This window comes from Pleuronectes platessa, chromosome 21 (assembly GCF_947347685.1).
Source record: "Pleuronectes platessa chromosome 21, fPlePla1.1, whole genome shotgun sequence".
Lineage (NCBI taxonomy): Eukaryota > Metazoa > Chordata > Actinopteri > Pleuronectiformes > Pleuronectidae > Pleuronectes > Pleuronectes platessa.
In genome coordinates, this window is record NC_070646.1 from 18,117,955 (window position 1) to 18,140,974 (window position 23,020).

Genomic DNA, 23,020 nt, shown 5'->3' on the forward strand with positions numbered 1-23,020 from the left:
CAGATATTACGTTCCTGTTGTGAATAGCATGCGAGCCAACAGAGGAGGACATCATTGACAGAAACGCAAAATGTGTCTCATTGTCATTTATTATTTTACATTAATAAAGTCATTAACTCTACAAGAAAACTTAAGAGCTGTGATTCATAGTGTGATACACATCCTTCATCTCACAGCTACCACACACACACACGCAAACTCACACACTTGTATCTGATATGATATGGCGTATCATTGTAACATATTTTAAATACACTTGTAAGCAAGCTGACATGTCCTGCCCATCAACAGTGCTGTAAAAATTGTATACTGTGTGTGACTTTCTACTGAGAGGTGCAGTCTGATTGGAAGGTCAAGCTGGAGATTCACAGCAGCATTGTGGTAATGTGTCAGTCCAAGTGTGTTCTGGGCTGTCGCTGGGCTAACCCACATTTATGTTACTTTTCAATACAGCACGTTGCAACTATAACCCCCATTTTAATATTTGTACAGTAAAGCCGGATAACACTGTATATCACTGACTGTCCCTACAAGTGCTTCTTATCTATGCCAGTCAATCCAGCTGTCTGTTTCATCAATGGCTGCTGAATTGTTTAGCCTTGTTGCCGCTGGGGACAAAGTCAAATTGTTCCAAAGTGTCAGTTTTTCTTGAGGAACCATCACAGAGTGGATTCATGATATGGAGCTCTCTGACCTGTGAGGAAACTACTGACATAACCAATACAGAACAACAAGACGGTTTTTGTTTGTGGGATCACTGCCACTGCTGGATCTGGAGAGGAGAGGATATAATGTCCTCACAAGCCTGGTCAGAAGCAGAGGGCTGAACAAACACCACTTCAAGGATGAGTGAGCTTGAGGTGAAGATGAAGATTTGATTAACCACAGTGAGGTGAAATGGTTGGGTCATTTATGGAGTTCAACAACTCATGGAGATAAAGGAAAAACCTGGCATGGAACCGAGTGATGGAATATGGCTGTGTGATTTGGCGTTCATGCTGGACATCACCAAGTAGCTCTTCAAGCTAAATTAAATTTATTGAAGGGGTAACTCTGTGCATTTCCACATACTGCGAGAACAAAAGCCTGCTCTGACGTCTGAGTTTGAAAAACAAAAGCAAATGAATGCAATTGTAAAGCTGTTTAAGTGGATCTAGCTGATGTTCCTGAAAACATACAGCATTGAATCATTGGGCTGGAAAGCTAGAAGGTCCCTCGGCTCAAGTTCTATAAACTGTGTGTACGTCCTGAGGATTTTCACATTATGAGGAAACATGAACTGAAGTCTCCGCCTCTGTTCGGGACAATACTGCTGTGAATCCTGCACAGGCTCAGTTCTGGATGTATGTTTTTTTCTCTCATTGCATAGCCAAGGCAAACTGAGAAATACTGACAGTGAGAGTTAGGGAATTAAACTGAAATAACACAATGTGCCCTGTCAGACAGTTGCAGTTAATATTTATAACGTAATACTTCGGAATGTCACATTTTAAACCAGCTGTCTTCCTCGCTGAGCTTGTGGTGATTTGTTGAGGTTACAGTCAGGGGAATAAGTGCTCAACATATTCATTACACCTGAAACATTGTGGTCTTACTTCACCATTCTGTGGCAAAATGATGATGTGGGCTCATAGGCTGCACAGACAGTGTTTTCTTTCAGCTGATGTATAATGTATGTTGTGTGTGAGATGCACTGATCCCAGCAGTCCATGATTCCTTGTGCCCGGTGGCCTATGCAGCCGCAGCATCCTCCCAAGACTGGGTTGTTCTAAGCAACATAAGGCAACAGGATGACAGAGCAGAAAAAACTGATCCTCTGCAAATTAACCAGTGATCAAACAAGACGTCCAGAGTGGGCACAGCTGCACATACAGTACAAGTCGTTCTCATTAGTGCTGTCCCTTCCGTTTTTTTTCCGTCCTCTTCATACTGTTTGTCTTTGACTCACTGCTGGTGCCCACAGTTGGGAAAACAAACGTGCCAGGAGTCAGATCTTCATGCCCAGCTTGGCTTTCTGTAAAAAAAACCATCAGAAAAACTTCGGTAAACATGTCTAACATCTGAAACAGAACAACAGCAAATAAATATTTGATATAATTAATACTGGCTTGGTTTGGAGTGTTAACAAAGAGATGTATGCCTCATGGCAGAGATATTGCACCAATGGTTCACTGCTTTCAACACTGGCAGCACAATTTCCCTCTGTCTTACAGTTGTTGGCACTAGCGCTAGCCCTCAGCATTGCTTCACCATGACTAACATTATAGTGGAACTGTATTTCTGGCCTACACAACAGACCAGAGTGCAGGTCCTTTAATCAAGGAAGGAATATTCCGCTGCACAAAATGTTACTGTAATGGATTTATAATCAGCAAGTAAGTATAGATGCATGCAGACAGTCACTGTCATTGCTTTATCTTGTGTGGGTGATGAAAGGGATAAGAACCTGTTTTTAAATAGAATGTATTTTGAAAGCAATATCTGTAACTGTACTATGATTGTTAATTGGAGCACGCCCGGTAGAATTCCATAATATTTCCTTGTCAAAGAATCCAACAGATGTTGGTCATTTTCTCAGCTGCACCACATCGTTTCAGCTGCACACTCATGCTTCCAGTCACCTGTTCTACCACATCCCAAAGATCCTACTGGATTTAGTTATGGTAAGTGTGGAGGTCAACTCACATTGTTGACATTTGGGACATGGAGCATTATGATGCAGGGAGTAATGATTAGAAGATATTAAACTGTGAATGTAAAAAATAAAACATTCCTCACACCATCACACCACCAGCATCAGGGAGGTTCATGCTGTTGACTCCAGATTCTGACTCTACCATCTTTAACCAGTGTTGGTGAGTCTGTGTCACTGCAGCGTCATATTTCTGTTCTCTGCTGAGAGGAGTTGAACCTGACATGGTCGAACTGGTGCAGCTATCATTAAAAGCATCATTACATCAATAAATATGCCTTTTTTTTTTCATTATAAAAACTAGTCAGACAGAGCTTAAATGTGACGGTTACACAGCTGTTCCTAGTCTCTCTGTCCTCTCTTTCACGGTCTCTTTTCTCTCCCCTCTTTTCACCCACCCACCTCTCCTCTCTCCTCTCTCTTTTTTAATAGGAGGCGCCAAAAAACAGGGAACAAAGGTGAACTTACGATGCCAGAGGCGTGTTTAGGTTTGACGCTGTAGGAAGCCTTCTCCTTGGCCTGACGGAAGCTCTCCTCTGCTGCTTTTAACCTGCACAACACACAATGTTACACGTACACACAGTCAGGTCTCCACTTTCAGAATAACACTAAATTCAAGAATCTGTGTTATGGTGATATGACCGGTACTAGATTTCCATAACAGGCACTTTAGCTTATTTAAATGACAGAGACAAAGAAAGCGGCAGGTTGTAGAGCAGCTTGAGATAATGTACCTCTCCTTGAGAATGGTTTTGTTCTCCTTCTTCCACTGGTCTTTAAAGTCAGAGGAGAACTCATGCCAGATGCAGAAGAACGTGTTGGGTGAGACCTCCTTCTCTCCTCCCTTGGCCTTCACCGAGAAGAACACTGAGAGCTCCATGAACCTGACAAGACACAAAGTCAAGTTGACACCTTGACCCTTTTCCCTATATGATCCCAGAAATGAGCCACTGTCTGCAGACTATGATGTGACTATGATCTCTGACTGAATGATATGTAACAAACTAAATTTTCTTTACTATTCTTAATAACAGCGCAGTTTAGTGAAAACAGTCTCATTCTGTAGATACTTACCAGCAAAATTATTAACATTCAGCCATACAGTTAGTCTCGTATTCATATGTTGGGTCAGTGCAGTATTAATACAATTACATTTACAATTTTGGAATAAGTGTTACTTCACTGAAAGAGTCAGACATTACAAGTAAGATTAATTTAGCATGATGATGTAACCATGCTAGAGCTGTGCTATTAACAGGAAGTAACTCTTGCCCCATGGAATCAGTGTGGCCATGCTGTAAGACCTCTTACATCAGGAGCACTGGTTAGGTATTGGCCATAATACTTTCCAGGTCAAAGTAAATAAAATAACTTTCCTGATCTCTTTTCAAATATGATTCCCTTAATATCTGATATATTAATATTACTTTCTAACACACATTCAAGTGCTTCATCAAGATTGTGTGAATCAGCACCATCATGTAAACACACTCCTCTCTTAGAGGGATGTAGACAGGTGAAATATGACAAACAAATTAGGTTGTTCTTACAGTTTGTGAGTGCTGCTGAGTTGACCTTCATGCGTCTCCATTTCACTTTTAGCTGAGAGAGAAAGAAAAATGGAAAAGGTCAAAACAAACAGGTCCCTAGGTTTATTTTCAGCAGCAGTCGTCCATTTATTCAGGTGAAAAGATAAACGTCTCCCTTCCTTGTTTACTTCTGTGATGCGTGGTCCACTGGCCATGCAAATGAAGACCGCCTCTGCCTGAGCCTGCCCCCTCATGCCATAGATACAGATATACAGATATGAAGGCACAGTGTAATAGACCTTTAAACTGTAAATCTCCCATTTAGAAAGTCATATTACAGAGAGTAACAGTTGGTCCAGGTGACCTGCCAGAACTTTAAAAGTTTTAGAACTTTTAACTCTAGTAAAATTGAATCTGTGAGAGTAAATCTGAGAACAACACAACTGAAAGACTGGTTCACAATGTTTCTCTTCAGACATACATAGATACATACACATACATACATACTGTACATACATACATACATACATACATACATACATACATACATACATACATACATACATACATACATACATACATACATACATACATACATACATACTTACATACATACATTTAGTCTCTTACCTTGTTTCAGGAATTCTTCCATATTATCTTTGAAAGGCTGCAAGTTATCCTCATCCGAAACTTTGCACACCTTTTCAACTTCCGATGTACATGCTGACAAAAATAAGGCACAAAACAATACAGTCAAGTCAGGATCTTAACTTAAGCAGCATGAAAAGTACAGTAAGGCTAGTGTATAGATACTCTAATGCTGTATGTTTCGGGTGAAACAAAAAACTACACATGTATGCAAAATGTGTTGTTGCATTTATAAATATATATAATTATCATATTTGATGTTGAGTTAGACTGTCCTACTGATGACCAGATTTGCATTTTTGACATTCGTGTTTAATGTTTAAAGAGGCATACTATTGTGTTGGGTGATTTTTTCCTTCAAAGAGAATATCATGAGCTTTTCAGCAATTCATAAGGACGAAGACATTTTCGACTTTGGCTTTGGCCAGCATTGGTGTTTTTATAGAGGAAAAGTGGTGAGTGTCACTGACTTAAGTAAAACTGTCCTGCCCTTTCAAGAAGGACTATTGTAGATCATCACTTCAGCCTTCAAAAATATCATTTTCATTCAGAGGCCATTTGGTGAAAGACACACACAGGCCATAACAATGTAGACTTTGTGTGTGTGTGTGTGTGTGTGTGTGTGTGTGTGTGTGTGTGTGTGTGTGTGTGTGTGCTTGCATGTGTGTCACCTCTGAGGTCCTTCCTGAGTCGAGTCAGGTCTTTCTGAAAGTCTTCAAATTTCATCTGTGAAGCCTGGAACAAATCTTGAGGCTCCGGGATGGGATACACACACGTCTCCCTGCCAGCATCCTACACACATGCACACACACAACCACGCCACATATAATGAGGCAAATCATAATGTTTGATAGTGTTTGTTGTTTTTACAGTTTGATGGCTGCCAGTTTAATATACGTGAAGAATACAGTTTTCAGATGTTGGGAGATATGGTCTTATTATGAGCCACATATGAAAGGAAGGCATGATGGGAAAATTCTCCGGGAGGGGGTAAAGAGAAAAATTATACAGATGAAATTGGATACAGTACAGTCACAGTATGAGAGGAATTATGAAAGCAAAGCAGCTCACCTCATCAAAGTGTCTGAGGTAGTAAGCAACAATATAAGACAGAAGACTTCTCGTGCTGTCCTGCATGTGTAGAGAAGACAAAATGTGTAAGCATGGAGATTTTTGAATGCTTCTCTGTTACGTGCTTTAGCACAGGTAACAGAGACAAAATTTCCACCACAAATACATCATCACAGTCATGATGGGACAAAATCAGGACAGTTGAATCAGTGCAGCAGCATTAGAGATATCGTCCTCTTCATTCCACACATTCTTCGTACTTGTTGAAAGCTCACTTCTTTCTATCTCCACACCCCCACATTTTCTTTCTTTCCTGACTTACACTCCTCAGATCCGACCCACACTAACATGACTCAACATGACTAATGTGCTATAGGATGTTCAGGTACAGGATTTCTTTCTGTCTTGGGGTAACTTAAAAAATATGATCTACAACGATGTTCAAACACAGCAGTCGACTTATTTGCAGCTGACATGGTGTTACAGCTCTTTTCTACCAGTTATAGATTTAAAGCAGTAACACAGTTATACATTTAAAGCAGTGACAGAAATGCATGAATTACTTCCTCCACATCACAGCAGTTATTACTCCTTTTTTAAGATGTGTGCGAGGATGAACAATCTCAAAATCTGACAGTAAAGTTTTACTTTACTGTGCTGACTTAACAAGGTGAACTGACTTCATGCCACAACAAGCACATAGAGAGAGCAGATTATTGAGGATTAGCTCCTAACTCTGAGTTGATTTGGTTTTATCCTGGGTACATCCATGAAAGGGACCAGCGACATTTCAAACAACCAATAAGTTAAATGTTACAAAGATATAAAATATAACTATATTGTCATATTTACACATACTATTTAAATAGTATACAGTCTATATATAAGGCACATAGAACTACACAAGGCTGTAAGGAGCCAGTTTGTCCAAGATTGAAAATCTACATTTCAACAAGTTCCATTGCATTTTGTTTCAGGATCTCTCCCTCTTTACTCACGCTGCTCTTGACATCTTTCAGTTTGGGCAAAATGTCCAGGGTGAAGCCATCAGCCTGGCCCCTGGTTCGATTACCACCATTCATGAAGTTACCAAAGGCCAGGACCAGACCCAGAACCTGCTTCACTCTCCCATCGTCTTGTAAGGCCTGCGGAGGAAAACAAAGTCTGTGTTCTTACACAAATCTAACAATAGAGAGGATGAGGAGGGGCGAGGTAAATGAGGGGAACACACAGTCGAAGATGAAAGTGATAAAACCCCAATACATCTTTCCATGATGTACACAGAGTCATCATTTGCTGTGTTGAGTTCATGATAACAATCAGGGCTGGACTCACCTCACAGACTCTCTGCAGCGTGTCCAGTTTCCTCGTTAACGACGATATGCACTCGGTGAAGCTGGACTGGAAAAGGATGCAGAAAACTCTGCCAGAGAAGTTCGGGATCAGGGAGAGCTGGTGGAGAAACCTGCAACCAAGCACAAACACAGGCTGCTGTGGCTCTATCACCTCTGCACTGACTCTCTCACAGGTCCTGTGAGATTTGCACCCTTTGTTTCCAACTATGTCTGTTCATTGGATGTTGGAATAACTCACTGCTCAGGTTTGTCCAGAGGTTTAGCATTCTCTTTGTCTTTAGAGGACTTGATGTGCTTTTCAATCTTGTCCAGCTCCTCCTGCTGGGCCCTCTGGAAGAGATGCAAGTGAATAACAAACTTACTGTTGGGTATACTAACAAGAGGTGAAAACAGCCATGCACTTCTCCCTAAAGTGACTTACAACTAGCTTAGGGGCGTAGAACCGTTTTCAGACATGAACTCTGAAGGATGTCTGAGGAGTTGGGTCAGGACTTTCACACATGAACCACGCATCAGCAGGTGGGATGTAAATTAATAATCCTGCTATGGAGATTCCATGTTTCAAGATTTTTGTCTATCAGAGTTCTCACGAGGGGGCTGATAGGAGAAACTCCGAGCAAAGTCCACAGCTTCTCACTTGGACATTTGCGTTCTCACATACAGCCCCCCTGGAGAATAGGGTTATCTGGGGTTCAGTGCATTTCTAAAAGCAGCTTAAGAGACCTTGAAACAAGATAGATATAATCAGTGTGTTAAAGGAGGTGTCGAAAGGAGTTGCTCTCGGATAGATAAGGTTGTAGGAGGTTTTTAAGAAAAAGAGGGATGCCCCTGCTCTGTTAACATCTGGCAGCTTGTTCAACCATCAGGGAACCACAGACAAGAACAGTATGGACAGTGACTGACTTGTATGCAGGGATGCAACACCAGAAGACGTTCAACAGAGGAATGGAGAGGTGATTGGGTTTAAGTAGATGGTGCAGACCAAGGCGTTGCTCTGTGTTTATGACTTGAATTTGAATTGGCAGCCATGGCAGCAGGTAGACATTGATGAGCAGCCGAGTAACATGTGTCCTTTTAGGCTGGTCGAAGGCGAGACACACCACTGCAATCTGAACTCTGTAAGTTTTCCCCCCTGAATGTAGGGAGGCCCACCAGAAGGGCAATGGAGTAGTCCATGCTTGAGAAAACCCTGATTTTAATATTACTTCCCACAGTGGGGTTATTTTTTCATTTATAGGATTGGTACTGATGAGTGTGTGCTATTTTTTGCAGATCCAGATAAAAATCTAGATCTAGTGGACCAGCAGACAGCATTTCCTGAATCTCCTGCTTCCACTTTTGAGTTTGAGTTGAAGGAACGAACACGGCCAACGTCTTTATTTTCTTCGTTGCAGTCTTTTAACAAAAGTAAATTGCCCTTTAATATCTATCACCTTGAATTCCAACTCCAACATGATCTGCTTAGTAACACTCACCGTTGTTCTGAGGTAAATAGAGACGCCAAAGAATTTGTAAATAAGCGGATCAGAAACCGGATTAAAATCAACACAGTAGCATAGAAAAATAACGACTACTGGTATTTCGGCAATAGAATTATTTCTACAATAGATATTCAGGGACATCGTTTCCACTGGAAGATGGGATGTTATGCTTTTTCTTTTTCTCAGAGATTCCCTGAGCACTATTCTCTTACCCTCCGCTTACTATTGATCTACGCTTGAAATGTTGGCTGGTAATATTTTGTCTGCAGTGTGGTGAGTGCTACTTATACTGATGTAAACAGCTTATAGATTCAACTGTCATGCACTGGGTAAAAATTCTAATTAACGAGCGATTCACTATTCTTAGCATACATTAAAGTAACACAAACAGATGACCACATACAGTATTGCCAGACAGACAACATAAACTGACAAAGACTGTGATGCTCACATTTTCATACAGGGCCTGCAGGGTCTCAAGGTCCACTACCGTGTTGTCCAAGTTCAGGATGGCTGAAAGAGAGAGAGACAGAGTGAGAGAGAGAGAGAGAGAGAGAGAGAGAGAGAGAGAGAGAGAGAGAGAGAGAGAGAGAGAGAGAGAGAGAGAGAGAGAGAGAGAGAGAGAGAGAGAAGGTGGGAAGGTGAATTCACAAAATAAAATTATTTGTGCTCAATATTTGTTTCTTTAAAGTCTGTTATAAGTTGGTTCTCTCCGACACAACCATAAGCCTGTCAGATTTGTACTAAAGCTGCTTTAAGACATTCACTGATATTCTCCAGGAGGTGTGTGTGTGTGTGTGTGTGTGTGTGTGTGTGCGTGTGTGTGTGTGTGTGTGTGTGTGTGTGTGTGTGTGTGTGTGTGTGTGTGTGTGTGTGTGTGTCTGTCTGTGTGTGTGTTTGTCCTTCAGAGTGGCCTTACAGCCTCTTCTCAACCACAGAGGCAGGTTTACAGTCTGGCTGCTCAGACCTGCTGAGGTGGAAAATGAGTGAATATGGTGAAACATTATGATGTCACAAAACTTTAAGCACAAATAAGAAGTCATCTTGCCCAAATGGGAGCTGCAAAAATAACACGAGTGGAGTCAGTGAGTCCACATAGTCGCAATCCACACAGAGAAGAGGTGTGATCAGAAGGCAACTCTGTGGGTAGACTGAATGTGTACAGAGGCTATGCTGCCGTGTAGGATCCTCTACAGTAGATCAGCATGTTTCTTTGCCAGAGGAGGGTTATATAAAGAACCCCAGGCTGCTTTGAAGTCAGGAAATAACCCCAGATACTTTAAGTTCTCCATGAGACGTCCCTGCATCCATTGTTATTCAGTCTTTCATGGGGCCTCAACTCTATTGTCCCTGTTCCCAAAAAAAAAAAATCTTCTGCCTGAACGACTACTGCCATGTAGCACTCACTTCCACCATCATGAAGTGCTTTAGCGGCTAATCAAATCCTTCATCACCTCCTCCCTCCCTGACTCTCTGGACCCTCTTCAGTTTGCCTACAGGCTAAATAGGTCGACTGCAGATGCCATCTCCCTCACCCTACACACTGCCCATCCACCTGGACCAGAGGGATACATATGTGAGAATGCTGAACTGTATACCATCGTGCCGCCTGAAGCTCGTCGCCAAGCTCAGAGATCTTGGGCTCAACTTCGCCCTCCGTGATTGGATTCTGAACTTCCTATCAGGCAGACCACAGGTGGTGCGGATAGGCAGCACCACATCCCCCACCCTGACTCTAAACACCGGTGCCCCCCAGGGCTGCATGCTCACTCCTCTCCTGTACTCCCTGTTCATGCATGACTGCGTGGCCACCCACAGCTCCAACACCATCGTCAAGTTTGCTGATGACATCACTGTCATAGGCCTGATCACCGGCGACGATGAGAAGGCCTACAGAGAGGAGGTCAGAGCCCTGACATCTTGGTGCCAGGACAACAACCTCCATCTCAACGTCTGCAAAACGAAGGAGCTGATCGTGGACTACAGGAAGGGACAAGGAGAAGAACACGCCCCCCCTCCCCATCAATTGGTCAGCAGCTTCAGGTTCCTTGCGGGTCCACATCACTGATGACCTGACCTGGACCCATCACACAGACTCCATCAGGAAGACGGCCAGACAGCGGCTCTTCTTCCTCCGCAGGCTGCAGAGGCTCAACATGGATGCCAGGATTCTCGACAAAGCGAGGAACTCACCATGCTGGATATCTTTCATATCGAGGTGCAGGGAGGACATGAGGATTCCTACTGCCTGAGATCGCTTGTTGTTTAGAAGCTTCACAACCTGCAAGGGAGCAGATTCAGACGCTTATAGTATATGTAGTTTTGTCATCCAGCACCCACTGTGTGAGAAATGCTGAACCGTTTTTTGTTTGATTTTGCATGACTGACAATTGGATAAAAGTTGGCACTGGAAGGTGAGTCATCAGGGGAATACATTAGAAGCTTCTGTCTGGGAAGGAACAAACATACTGAAGTGCCTGGTCACCAATATGATTAGAAATCTGCCTTTAATGACCATGAATATTCACAGTAAATGAAATGGTTCTCTGGTCAGTAGCTTCATAAGCATAGTTTATTTTGTATTTTGTCAATTTGCAAATTTTCATACTATTTTAATACATACGATAAATGTTATATCATAAGTAATATACATTTATTCTTCTGACACATTGTCATTTATTTCCCTGCATGTTTCCTATATGACATGTCATTGAAAAAATAACAAAATTACAAAGTCCCTGGTAAAGAACCTCTTATTATTGGCCTGATTGGATAAGACGCAGCAAAGTTGCCACCAACTTGAATTCAAGGTCAGTATTCAAATATGCAGATTCAAGGGACCTACTTCAACATTTCTTCCTGTTTAAAATCCCATATGTATCGACTTGTTCATGTGCATATATTTGAAGAACCCATTCCGTGAGTGTCAGCCAGCCTGTAATTGTATAACTTGGATGCAATTCCTGCCATGAATTGATAAAACAGACCTGACTGCAATCTAGGCTTTGTCATATGTTTCCTGACAAAAACACTGAGACTGGTCAGCCTTAGAGATGATCCATTAGATAATCAATAATCATTCTAGCAGAGATTTTCAATGCCTTATAAAACTTGTAAGTTTCAAGAAGCAATAATTAATATGTTAGAATTCTGTAATGTAAAACACACTGACCTGTTTTGCCTTGGACTTGGTGATGGTGTCGGAGAGCGGCTGCTTCTTAACCTTCACAGCTGTTTTCGAGAACAACTCCACAAACTCTTCAAAGTCCATGTCAGGCTCCTCAATTGTGTCCCACACCAATGACGAAGAAACCTCTCTAAGAAACACAAAACAGCACTTACTACATGTGAAGGTCAACAGTGAACATAACCAGTGTGAAAAACCACAGGGCTTTGACGCACTGTTCCATGACAGCTTCAATCACACAGTCGTGCATTATTCTACCGGAGAGGCTTCCAAATACTGAATACAGGATTTAAATTCCTCACTTTTATATAATTGGTTTTTATGTTAATAACATTAGTTCTCTCTGAATTTGTTCAGTATCATTAATGTCAGATAATGTGATACATCACATTTCCTCTGTTCGCTAAAGACTGGCTTGTCATGTTTTACTGCCTCAAATCAAATATCATTGTCCAACATTTTATGCAGCATGTTGTCAAAGTTTCCAAACAACCCTGGGTTTCCAATTAGTCTGGTTATATATGTCATTTACCAAAGTTATTGTATCATAATGGTTGGGGAGTTTAAATGCAGTTGAGGTTGCAGACTTGTTCAAAAAGTCTACCACAGATCATGCTGTTGATGTCAGATAGGGGTTGCGTTCATGTTCAGGCAAGCGGCTCAGACATTTAAAACCAGTCGAGGCTGTTTGAACAAAAACAGATTCAATCAGCACACAACAAGTGAACATGGATGTGGTCGAAAACCAGAATATCCCAAGGTCAATGCCCAAACAGATGTTAATCCGTTTTCTGTGTTAAAGCTGATACCGATGTAAGAAGAGACATTTGATGTGCATTCACTTTCCTACAGCAAGAACACTAAACTGACCTATGACCATCAATTTCAGAAAATGTTTGAGTTTTTTATATTTTTCCTGATGTCCACAAACCACATGAGCGGAATCAGACCAACAGTGACTATCTCCAACTAGCAGCTCCTGTGATTATATCTAATCACATATAGCCCCACACACACGTTCCGTCTTCACTTTAAAACACACACACACACACACTGAAGTTTAGTTTGACACATGGCATCCTGCTGCCACAGATCACCTAATGTGGATTAATCAGCTGCTGTATCCATAATAAATTCACAATTTCCTCCTGTATGTGTGATAAAAACCAATGTGAGCAGCTGTTTCAGGAAATGGTTGAGCCTTTTTAAAAATGAAACTATATTTGTGTGGGAGGAGTTATTAAAGGATGACGTTTTCTGCAGGATCCAATTAGCTCTGAGCTGAGAGCCACAGAGAGAGGAGGGAGATCAAGTGTTTGAGAGCCAAACTTGGACAGTGTTGGTTCGCAGCTTTTCATGAGTTTCGAGGACAATAGAAAAGAAAAACAGCAAACCAATTCTAGGTTATAGGTTATAATGTCTGATGTCTTCCTATTTCTGAACCTTTCCTGCTTTATACTGTTTTCTGCATTTCAAAGAAAATGTCAAATGTATAAGAATTGCCGTGGGGTCATGACAACAGTCGGTACTTTATGTCTTTACTTTTTGGTGTTCAGCTGGATCCTGGTCCAGTAAAGTGGCTTCATGGGTCTGGGTGGCTCCACCAAAGCCTTCCTGGGGGGTTTCTCCTGAGTCAGGCCCAGAGCATACAGCCCAAACGGCAGAGGAGGAGGCAGCGAGCCCATACCGCCTGGGAGAGCCGGGGGACCAAAGATGGCTCCTGGTGGAGCAGGGGGAGGAGGAGGCCCACAGCCTGGCGGTGGTGGTGGTGGAGGAGGAGGAGGTGGGCCTCCGAATCCTGGTAATGGGGGAGGAGGGGGTGGGCCCGTGCCACCAGGGAGGGGAGGGGGTGGCGGCGGAGGTGGAGCACTGCCACCAGGCAGAGGAGGGGGAGGAGGTGGGGGTGGCATGAGACCACCAGGAAGAGGAGGTGGAGGAGGAGGAGGAGGAGGAAATGCTGAACCAGGTGGTAGCGGTGGTGGTGGTGGAGGAGCAGGCACTGAGCCCACTGGGAAGGGTGGGGGAGGAGGTGGTGGAGGTGGAGGAGGAGGTGCCACAGTCTGTGCTGGATTTGAGGCCTCTGCTCCCACTGGAAGGGGCAGAGACGGAGGCTGCTGCTGACACGAACACTGTGGGGGGGGCTGCAGGAAGCCGGTCTCTCCACCCGACTCGCTGCAAGGCACTTTGAACTTAAAGCTGTCGTCCATGGGCGAGGTCTGAACCGACTTGGCCTCCAGGCAGCCCGGAGAGGGAGGGGCCTCTGTCTGCAGGTGGGCGTCACACACATCCCTCAGCAAGCCCTCCTCCCCCCCACACTCCTTATCCGTGGTGGAGGCGGTGGGTTTCATACTGTCGCTGTCCAGCAGAGGGGGCTGTCGCTCCAGCTCAGCGATCTTAGTCCTGAGGTCCTCTATGGTTTGTTCCAGCTGCAGGATGACGTTGATGTGCTTCTCCTTCAGTTTTGTTGAAGGTAGGACTCGTTCTTCCTGCAAATAACAAAAAACAACAACTTCATTAACTTCAGAAAAAATAAGAATCACCTGCTCAGAAAAACGACTCTGACTGAGATATGTGACTGTGGGTCCCCTGGGAAATATAAACTCTCACAACCACGATCATAAATAAATTGCTATATCAGTGAGGAATATGTACAGCATCAACATTTGGTGCCAATGCTCTGACCTTGTAGCTCACCTGGTTCACCATAGAGACAAGCTAGTGCGTCATAGGACTGTAGCGTCTGATTAGAGTTGACTGCATCAGTTACCTTGTCTCTCGTAATTTCTGTTTCCATTAAGAAGACTTTGCAAGATCTAAGAAAATCCAATTCAAAATCTAAGGGTTGATTTAAGTGCCAGGAGATAGAGCAGGTTGTACACTAATCAGAAGGATACTTGACTCTTCCAGTCTGCAAGCAGAAGCATCCTAGGATACAGAATCCTTATATTGCTGGATGAAGTAAAGTGCTTTGACAGGTCAAAATGAAAATGATTAAGTGCATTTAGTTTGCATCCAAATCCAAATCTCTCCATGTGTTTTAGGTGTGACACAATATATACCAATCAGACGGCCATTTGCCATATCCTTTAAAAGCCAGGTGAGCTCACTCCTTAATGAATTTATATTTTAAAGGTAGTCAGTGGGAACACTTCCCTGCTGAGGATAACCTGCATGTGAGTATATCATCTGTGTGTGTGACAAGCAGAGTGTACACACATTGTGTACCTGCCTATGTGTATATTTGTTAAGCTGTTTAATGTGGAACCGGCCTCTATGTGCCTGAGAACCCACCACACAAAATCACTGAGCTGCAAAGCAACAATGAGCTTAAAGTTACAGCAATCAATCCGCCTGAGTTCTCTACACTGTACTTACATTCTTTATCATCATCATCATCATCATCATCATCATCATCATCATCATCTGACATCAGGTTCCTCACTAAAGTTTCAGCCATCACATCAGAATCAAAGGTTATAGTCATGTATCTGTTCATAATTTCATCTTTGAAGTTAAGAAATTGAAATAGATAAATAAAAGGTAAACCTATCCACCTGCCCTAATGTAGATTTCATTGCACTCTGTATAACAGTCTACAAAGAGTTTGTTGAAGAAAACACAACAGCCTCAAATGAAAGTGACTGACCAGACCATCTTGACTCTCCTCCTGTGGTTGCTTCAGACCCAACATGGCTGCAGGATGCTCTGCAGAGAGACACACACACATCAGCAGGTCAGAAGAACACAACCACACTCCTGTGGGTGATTATGAACACATGAAAGCATGACATGACGTGCATAATACATATCTATCAACCTGCTGTGATTTAGATTGTTACATTTTTATATCTTGTTGTCAAATAAAAGGAAGTAGCAAATAATGATGATGTAGATAACTTGTAGTACTTTAAACAAGATGATGAAATACAATATTAATGAAATGCAAAGATTATTAATTCTGTTGCTATCTTGGCTTTACTGACATTGACACTTTTGTCATGATACACTGACTTTAGTAAAATTAGCATTCAACAGTGTGAAAATGTGCCAAAGTTTCCTTGGGAAAGATACTGAACCCTGAATGGCCCCTCATAGAAACAAGCGCTTCCCATAGATGCACTGTATGAATGTGTGTGTAAATAGATGAATGGCAAAACTGTACTTGAAAGCACTTTGAGTGGTTAGGGTTAGGATTAGAAAATCACTAAATAAAAACAGAACATTTAGCATTTATTATGTATTCCTGTGTGCACAGATTTGACTGTTCCTGCTGTTTTGGTTTCCCTAATAATTTGGCAAAACCCCAACCAAGCTTAATACCAGGGAGCCAACCATCAACCCAACATGGTACAGGGTGGTTTATTTCAAGTTATGATGTTACCACTGACCTTGATTGTCCTCAACAAATACTGAAGAATGATCCCATTCAGAAGACAGAAAATTGAAAAACAAGGGGAGAAGAAACAAATGCAAAGGTCAGAGTCGATGTACACATCTGGATTGAGATCAGAGAAGATATTTGGTCTTAACAGTCAAATCTACAGAAGCGTTTTGCATTCACTTGATAAAAAAAAATTCTGAATTTAAATTTATATCGCTACAAATGACAGTCTGTATGAACATTGTGAACAGGACATGTGTGAATGTTATTTTTACCAGCCTCTGTGGATTTGAATACGTTCCTATTGTCTGAACCAGGCCTGGTTGGGGGCAAGGAACCCTTGATCTGCCCAAGAGGCCTCCCATCAAGCAGATCCATGGAGTGTGACGGCTGGTTAACTGCTGCCCATGTATACAACTGGTCATGCTGTGGAGACAGTTCCAGTCAATGAATAACATGACAAATTATAGGGGAGAGCGGGGCAATGTGAGACATTGGGTAATGTGAGACACCCCCTGTATCTATCACCGGAACACATTTGTGGTCATTTGACCATTATGTTTTCAAGCCCCTCCCATTCCCCCCTTGCCATGAAGGAGAAGTTGGTGCTGGTGCTGTGGAAAGTATGTTTTTTTCACAAAAATGTGATTTTGATTGTAAAAGTACATTTTCTTGCTTTGAACTTAATCAACTGTTGTGTCAAAACAAATTGAATCAGGTAGAAAAACTTATATTATACATGTTGGTGAACTTCCAACATAAAAAACCATGTGACTGATGCTAGCTGAAGATTAGCCTGAATTGCTAAGCAATGTTGTTTTTCTAAAACGGTAGCTGTGGGGTAAAGTGGGACAAATGCTGTGGGGTAAAGCAAGACAGTGTCTCACTTTACCCCACCATGAAGCACAAGTTAAGTTTAGTCTGAAACATATTTTAGTGTTATATTAAATTATACATGTTTGATTTTTAATGTCATAAACATTGTAGAAAAGCCATCATGCCAAGAAACTACACCAGGAAGACAACCTGGGGCCAAACACCCCTCGCAGAGATGGAGAGTGCAGCCGCTGAGGTCATGCAAGGAAAGAAGTCTTTAAGAAAAGCTGGAAGGGATAGAAATATTGATAAGACAACCCTCAAAAGATTCATAAAGAAAAAAGAGAAAGGGGAAGTAAAATCAGTAGCCTGGGGTGCAGTAGCTGAGGTAAAGAGAATATTCACAGATGAGATGGAGGAGGAGCTTTCCAAACAACTAGCTGACCAGTTCCATGGCCTTGCTCCAGATAAGTGCCGTGAACTGGCATTTGAATACGCAGAGAAATATAATGTGTTTGACTTGCGGCTACTTACGTCGAACCTGGCTGATGACGTGGAGTGTGCAGGGCTGTCATATAGCTTCTCTCTGAAGCAGTCGGTGAACGGCAGCAGGAGACCCATGGCCAAGATCCTGGAGCACAGCCTCTCTGCCTCTTCGGGCTCCTCCTGCTGCTGCTGCATGAACAGCTTCTCCAGCAAGGTGCGACCTGTACATGCCGGAATGACAGAGAGAAACAAGGTTAACTTTACCATGGACAGGGTGGATGTGGCAGCTCAAGGTTTTTGGTCACTGATTAAGACTTGCACACAACCTAACTGCTTCTGTCAGCACAAGGTTGAATTACAGTTTACATCCTATCAGAGGCTATGAGTGTTTTGGATGACCACTGACCTTCTCTGTATGCTGACCTCTCGCTGCTCTCCTCAAGGTGCAGAAATTACACACTCAGGTTAAATCAGTTATTTTATCCTCAGTGCCATTAAGACACTTGCGTTACATTTAGTTTCAGACTCTCTCACCCACAGGAAGTGGTAATCATGGACATAATTGAGAGCTGAGACGGCCCTGTACTCACCTGTGAAGACGTCCTGAAAGCCGCAGGTGGAAACCTGTCCACAGGAAGATCTTCTGGTCGCACACAGGGGCTGGCTGCCTCCTCCTCTGTAGCCCTCCAGATATTCTCTTGAACCACCAGAGCCTCCTCCATCCTCCTCTCTGCTCCTCAGCCTCCTCTCGAGCTCCTCTGTCCAGTCAGCTGAGCGACTCAGAGACCCGGCCAGGCTGCGGGAGCGCTGCCTACGGACCCGTTGACCCTCAGCCATCATCCTGTCAACATTAACATTTCTAGCTTTCACAGTGCAAGTGGATGTTACAATTAAACTTCTTATCTTGTCAAATTGCAGGCTGGATTATGTATTGAAATAAGTGTGCTGAATGTTTTTAGACAGTTGCTTCCATTTATGAAATGGTATAAAAATAAATGAATACGAATAACAGACCTAAAACTTGAGTCGGTTTTCATTCAGAAACCTCAAAAACATCATTCAAGCTGTCAGTGTCATTACTGCTTCTTAATGCAGTGAGATGGGGACTGCATTGCATTAGCCCCACATATCCTGATCCTGGCTGCTCACATTACCATTCTGCTATAGGGATAAACGATTGGCCATGTTTGTATTTTTTTAAACCAATCACTGTAGTCTGAGGTAGAGGGGGAAGAGAGAAAGCTGCCTGAAAGAGGAACCGCCGGCAGGTTCATACCTACAGTCGACATCTGATGATTGAGTCCGTGTAGCACTGCTTCACCACATAACAAGCTAACAAAAGCGGGCGGTGTGATGGACTGACTATAAGGATTCTTTTTTTTTTCTTTGACTCTTATACTTTATGGAAGTTAATTGAAGCCATCATGGGAGCAGTCAGAGGTAAAGATTAAAACCCTACTGAATGCAACGCAGCTAATTATAAGCTTTGAGTCAAAAGTCAAAAGGATCAAACATGCATAACATTGGTCCAGTCAGTGTAGTTCCTCGTGCACTGTCAGTTGTAAACCTGCATGTTTGTAATGGTCTGTTTGCTTGTCCTGTGTTGATGCTACTTCCGAATTAGTTCTTGTCATTAGTGAGTCCTCCTCAAACAGTTCTACAATGTACTGTCACTTTTTATTGTTTGTGTGCTGGATGTTGTGTGCAGAGCCTTTTATGAACACTCTATGGTGCAGTGTGAAGTTAAAAAAACTTTGTGTACATCCTAACTGGTTAATCCGCCTGTCGGGATCTTTAGAACCAGGTTTAACATTTCAAAAATAAAAGCTCTTTATATAAAGAATTGTAGCAACAAATCAAAGGATGTGCTTTAACTTTGTAGACAAATTTCTAAAGAGGAAGTGATTCTATGATTGTTGTTGCTGTCTCAGTCTGATATTGTGAAATAAAAAGAATAAAATTATCAAACACTGGAACTACACACTTGAACTTTGGTGTAAATTGTAGTAAAGGTACCTCAAACATAGAAACTTTTAACAACATAGCTCCATTAAATGGGCTCTTGATGTGTCTAATCTGTGATTGTCCAGTCATATATAAGCAACAGTAAACAAGCACTGCAGGCCTGTCAAGTTTCTCACCCTGCACTGAGGTGATAGCATCATCAGAAGGATTCTAAAGCTGAACAAAAGCTTATTAATTCCCTTCAATATTCAGCGATGATAATGCGAATGTGTTGGCTCACCGAACTGCTTCATGCACCATGAACACAGACACGTCTCTCATCTACGCCAAAAATGATCACTGACATCTCTAAATGTAGTACTTTGCATTTTAATGAAGGACACCCATGATAAATATAAACCGGTGTGTTTCTGCTTTTGTTGATGAACACATGAGGTGTGAGATACTTGTCAGTGTGACATGTTGGAGGATGATGACATGAACTGTCACTCAGTCAACTGTCCTTTGAAAGCTGAATCTTTAGTGGATGTTAACATGTGAGTGAATGTAATCGTCAAACATGTTATTAATAGTTATTTACAAGGTTCGGCAGGAGGCATTAACAAGTGACTTTGACCAACTCACAGGTAATTAGCGGGGTTAACCCGAACCCTATTGGAGCCTGTCCTGCAGACCCTCAGAGCCCATTGGAAAAGCTTGACAGGGGGTGAAACAGTAACTAAGGGGAGGTTTAAGTGAGAGGTCAATTCCAGTTTATTACAACTCTGGTCTGATTCTAATTGCTCTAGAGCTGGGTGACATCAGCACAACAAAGTGTTGCAGGGCAAGAAACTGTCAGTTTCTCTACTCTTTCACACCTAGAACTATGAATAAAGGCCACAGTGCCCCAACTCTCCCCCATAAAACCATAGCTATACATAAGCAAATCGTTTAGTCGGAGGATTTAAACCTTTGCATCTGAAATGCTGCTTTCAGATTCACTGCACTCCTGATAATATCCTGGCAATATTCGGAGGGGCTCTATGTGAGAATGCAAATGTGCGAGTTAGAGCCTTCGCACTTTGTCGGAAATGAGCTCATGTGAGAAAACAGCAGGAGATCCTGCACAGGCTTCTGGCCACGCGAGTGGATGTGTTGATGAAGTGTCAAACAAACGACAGATGTGAAATGAAAAAAACAAAGAATAAAAATATCTCAGGATCAAAACGTGGTGCCATACACACAGGAGTCACCAACAAAGAGCTATGGGGATAAGGGCTGACGATGATGTTGATGTGCTGTAAACAAAAACACTTCAACTTTGCAGCGTGTTGTTGTGAATGTCTGAAAAATGTCTATAAAACAATCGACATTTCAATATTCCCTCAGTGAAAAGAGAACTGTGCAAAGTTCTGCAGGTTAAAAGTGAAGCAGGAAGTGGCTTTGTAAACTGTCACGTATGTTTGCATGTGACAGTTTGGGTAGTGATTTAAGTGTTCACCTTTATCGTCTCTTTAATATGACTTCACCTAACCTAGGGAGGGGTATGTTTACCACCTGTCTGATCTATTTCCTCCCATGCATTGCAACACTGCTTTGTTAACATGGTGATGCCACAGTTACTGAAACAACGTCCAAAACTACGTTGGACAAGTTGTAATAAACTGGAAATCTAAGTGAACCCACCATCTGCAATTTTACTCAGCTGATGGAAAGTTTAAATCAAATCAAAAGTTCCTTAAGAAACATATAAAGTGTCAATCACAATGAAAGAGTTTGAAAGAATCATGCAGCAGCACCACAGGTACCTGTGGAGGTGATGGTGGACTCTACGCGGGGACAGAGGGCTGTGGGATGGGGACAGGGCTGGGGAGTGTCCTGGGGAGCTGAGCTGCCTGGTGGTGGTCTTTATGTAGGAGGGGAAGATAGGAGGGTAGGGTTTCACCACAGGGCTAGAGGAGGTGGAGGAGTGGGTGGACCTGAGGAGTCGTTTGGCCAATGTGGGGCTCTCCTGGGGAGGCAGTGGGGTGAAGCAGATGCTGCTCCTCCTGTACCGCTGGGTGGAGGGGGAGGCACTGGTGCTGGCTGAAGCAGAGTGGTGCTCAGAGCCGGCACTTAAGCAGTCCTCAAGGGACTCTGCACTAGTACCCGAGCCCAACGGACCCTCACCGTCCTCGGACAGGATGCCTGGCCTAAGCCCATCGGTGGCCTCAGTGCTTGTGTTGTGGCTGTCTGCGGGAGGAGGACTGAGATCCATATCCACCCCAGGCTCCCTCTCCTCCTGAGGGGTTTCGCCTCCAGCTTCCTCCTCCTCCTGAGGGGGTACGTGATCCAGGAAGCTGTTGCCACTGGTTGTCATGGTGACTGGCTTGACTGCTACCCCCCCTACAGTAGCCATGGTGACTGCCGTGCAAGCGGGCTGCTGTACCAAACCATGCTGCTCTTTTGTGCCTGTGGCAAAACAAAGAGAGGCTTCTCTCTCCTTCTCCCTCTGTCCCTTCCCGTTTAACTCCAGACACTCCACCTCCTCCTTCTGCACCTTCTCCTCCTTGTTCTCCTGCACCTCTGTGTGGAAGGTGGGGTTGATTGTTAGAGGCTGGTCCATGTCCTTAACTGAGCCAGACAGAGTCCCTGTCTCTAGGAATGACAGCGCATCAGACGCCACTTCTAATTCTGGGGTCAGGTCAAGTGCTTCAGGAGGAGTTAATTTGATTACTCCATTACTCCTTTTCCTTTTCTCCTCCCCCCCTCCCTGTACTTCCCCAGTCGAGTTAACCACCCCCTGCTGCTGTTGGTGCTGCAGCCTTATAGCGAGCTGGATGTCCGCTAGCAGATCCTCGTGGTCTGCTGCTGAGTGGAAGCTGTAAATATCAGTGTCTGACCCAGAGCTCCCTCCCTTCTGCCCTCCATTCTCTGCGGGAGAGGTCGCTGCTGTCGAGGTTTTCCGCTGCACCTCCTGATGCTGCTCTCTTCCTCCTCCATCTCCATCCTTGTTCCCTGGCTCCACTTTCTTCCTCTTCTCGGGGAAAGCAGCCTCGGTGTCCGACTGTCCGAGCTCATCTGCTGACAGATCAGGTGTTCTTGTCCTGTCCAGTTCATCTTGTTGTGATGCTAACACGTCCTCCTTTGAGCCTGTTACAGAGGAGCATGCGTCTCCTTTCCCTTTCAGGTTGCTCTTTCTCTTGCGGATGGAGAAAACAGAGGGCTTGGACTCGGATTTGTTTTTTTTCCTGCCTGGTCCTGTGCCATGCATCCCTCCTCCTCCTCCACTGCTGCCTGCTCCTTTACCTCCATGCTTACCATGCAGCCTCTTTCCTCCCTTTTTTGTCACATCCCCTCCTCCCTCTCTCCATCCTTCATCCAGTGATGGGTAGCTTCCATTTCCCGATGCTGCCGCAGCTTTCTTTTGCTTAGCCTCCTGGTTGCCCAT

At 43.3% G+C, this 23,020-nt stretch overlaps 1 protein-coding gene across 1 annotated transcript; it reads right to left on the reverse strand.

The window, feature by feature from the left end:
• Positions 1 to 71: 71 nt before the first annotated feature.
• On the reverse strand, positions 72 to 23,020 carry fmn2b (formin 2b). The gene is made up of 20 exons (XM_053413854.1): positions 21,399 to 23,020; positions 18,237 to 18,487; positions 17,695 to 17,867; positions 16,620 to 16,770; positions 16,352 to 16,372; positions 15,610 to 15,668; positions 13,506 to 14,449; positions 11,949 to 12,093; positions 10,970 to 11,057; positions 9,228 to 9,289; positions 7,534 to 7,625; positions 7,276 to 7,405; positions 6,939 to 7,085; positions 5,941 to 6,000; positions 5,541 to 5,661; positions 4,852 to 4,944; positions 4,243 to 4,294; positions 3,427 to 3,576; positions 3,161 to 3,242; positions 72 to 2,014 (listed from the first exon to the last, which is right to left on the reverse strand). Exons 1-20 carry the CDS (start codon positions 23,018 to 23,020, stop codon positions 1,988 to 1,990), a joined length of 4,470 nt encoding a protein of 1,489 aa, XP_053269829.1. The 3' UTR covers positions 72 to 1,987.